Below are 1,863 nucleotides of genomic sequence, written 5' to 3'. Positions count from 1 at the left end.
TCAATCTGCAATCTAATTTGCAGTGTAAAAATAAAGCAGCCAGTATTTACCCTGCACAGAAACAAAATAACCCACCCAAATCTAACTCTCTCTGCACATGTTATATCTGCCTCCCCTGCACTGCACATGGTTTTGCCCAACTGCTAAAATATTTCCTGCTGCGATCAACTTGGAATTACCCCCGTTATTGGTTGTACTATTATAGCTCCTGCTGCAGTTCCAGCTGACGTACAACTTCACGTTCAAATATATTCCTCTATATGGCAATGTACTTAGGGAGGCATTGGGGCTGATAGTGCATGGGTGAACACGCCCACATAACACTGGCCACACCCACACAGCACTGTCCACACCCACGCAGAACTAGTCACACCCATGCAGAACTGGTCGCAGCTCCTCCCCTTCTCTATAGGCCCCTGATCATTTTCTGCCCCAGGCCATGTGGCCCATAATCCAATGTTTCGTATTGTTTGAGTTTTCCTGCATTAAACCCCTGAATATCTGTCTTCAGGTTCTTCTCACCCTGGATGACGACCTGGATGATGTTCGCAGAGATAAGATCCCGGTCTTCTAAGGAGAATAAGCTGGCAACGTTCAACATCTCCAACTATTGCAACAGGTGCCATTGGCATCTCGTTACACCCGTGTTCCGGGCAGGAGATGATATGACGGATTACCTTCCTTCATCCAGGGGCAGGAGAACCGTGCAGGAGCAACAGCCGGAGAGAATGTTCTGCCCTCACCTTGGCCGACCAGCTTTCTGGAGGCACTAAATGCTGCCTATACAGACTCAGGCTGATGCCAGCTGGGTCTAGTGCCACCTACCTGTGACACTAAGTCATCACGCTCATGTACGGGTGCAAAATGAACTCGACACCCTCCGTGACACCAGCCACCATTAAACAGACATTGAACCTCTGTATAAATTCTACCCGGGCGTCTCTGTTACCACCGTCCAGGTTTTTGGGTCTTGTTGCTAAAACTGATTTCAGATACAGGGAAAATAATTCTGCCTGAGAGACGCCGTCAGAGTTACGTGAAGGACACCCCGGAATCTGCCTCAGGCCGTGACTTAATCAATGTGCTTTACAACTTTTATATTTTACTGTTAATTGTGAAACCTTTATAACGAAGAATCTCCAAGAAATTGGAAGTTTAATCTGCTCTTATGATGTCCAGTGAGCTCCGTCCTCCGGTTATATCCCGCACAGTGCCACATCGCTGCTCGTGTTTGTAGGATTTGTTGTTGTCTCTCGGATATAATTTATTTAATGTGATTTGCACTTTTATTTTATTTTATAAACAGAACCTCCTCTCGCCCCCGATTTTCCTGCGGGCGGCCAGGAAGATGTGAATGTTGGACTATTTGTGAATACGTTCCGTGGACGCTCAGTTGGAACGAGGTGAAATTAGTCCGGAGTAAGACTGTAAGGACTGCGCGTTCCCAGTGTCATGTATAACAGCACTTTTATAAACTCCTAACGCAGTCCCACATAATTATTATTATCATGTTTGTCGCGGAAGGACAGTAAATGCATCCAGAATTTTATCACTGACTCGTTTCCTTCATTAATGCTGTGATATAAAGTAACGGGGGAGAACGGATCAGGGTTCTGGTCAGTACACCAGTGTTACTCGGTGCTGCGCGCTAGGTACTGGAGATTGCTAGGGATAAGCCCCTTTCTGGTGACTGAAGTACTGTGGACCCTCCCGCAGGACATGTACAGTAATCTCCTATATAATAGCCCAGCGTGACTGTGTGTATAACGCTGGGCGTGGCTAGGAGCTCTCATTGGGTTAGCAGCAGGTCTATCACACCCAGTCCACAGCTGATTGGGCAAGAAACACCCTCCCACACAGGTT

At 47.1% G+C, this 1,863-nt stretch overlaps 1 protein-coding gene across 4 annotated transcripts in view; it reads left to right on the top strand.

Moving 5' to 3' along the window:
* SIDT1 (SID1 transmembrane family member 1) overlaps window positions 1-1,549 on the top strand; it is a 140,226-nt gene extending 138,677 nt beyond the window's left edge. For all 4 annotated transcript variants that reach the window (XM_063956804.1, XM_063956805.1, XM_063956803.1 and 1 more), the window contains one exon: window positions 512-1,549. In XM_063956804.1, coding sequence (XP_063812874.1) covers window positions 512-574 — 63 coding nt within the window. In that variant the 3' untranslated portion in view covers window positions 575-1,549. The remainder of the gene's footprint in view (window positions 1-511) is intronic.
* The last annotated feature ends 314 nt before the right edge of the window (window positions 1,550-1,863 follow it).

The sequence above is a fragment of the Pseudophryne corroboree genome, chromosome 2 (assembly GCF_028390025.1).
Source record: "Pseudophryne corroboree isolate aPseCor3 chromosome 2, aPseCor3.hap2, whole genome shotgun sequence".
In the NCBI taxonomy this organism is placed as follows: domain Eukaryota; kingdom Metazoa; phylum Chordata; class Amphibia; order Anura; family Myobatrachidae; genus Pseudophryne; species Pseudophryne corroboree.
The sequence above is the reverse complement of the archived record's forward strand: the minus strand, read 5'-3'. Positions and strand labels throughout refer to the sequence as shown.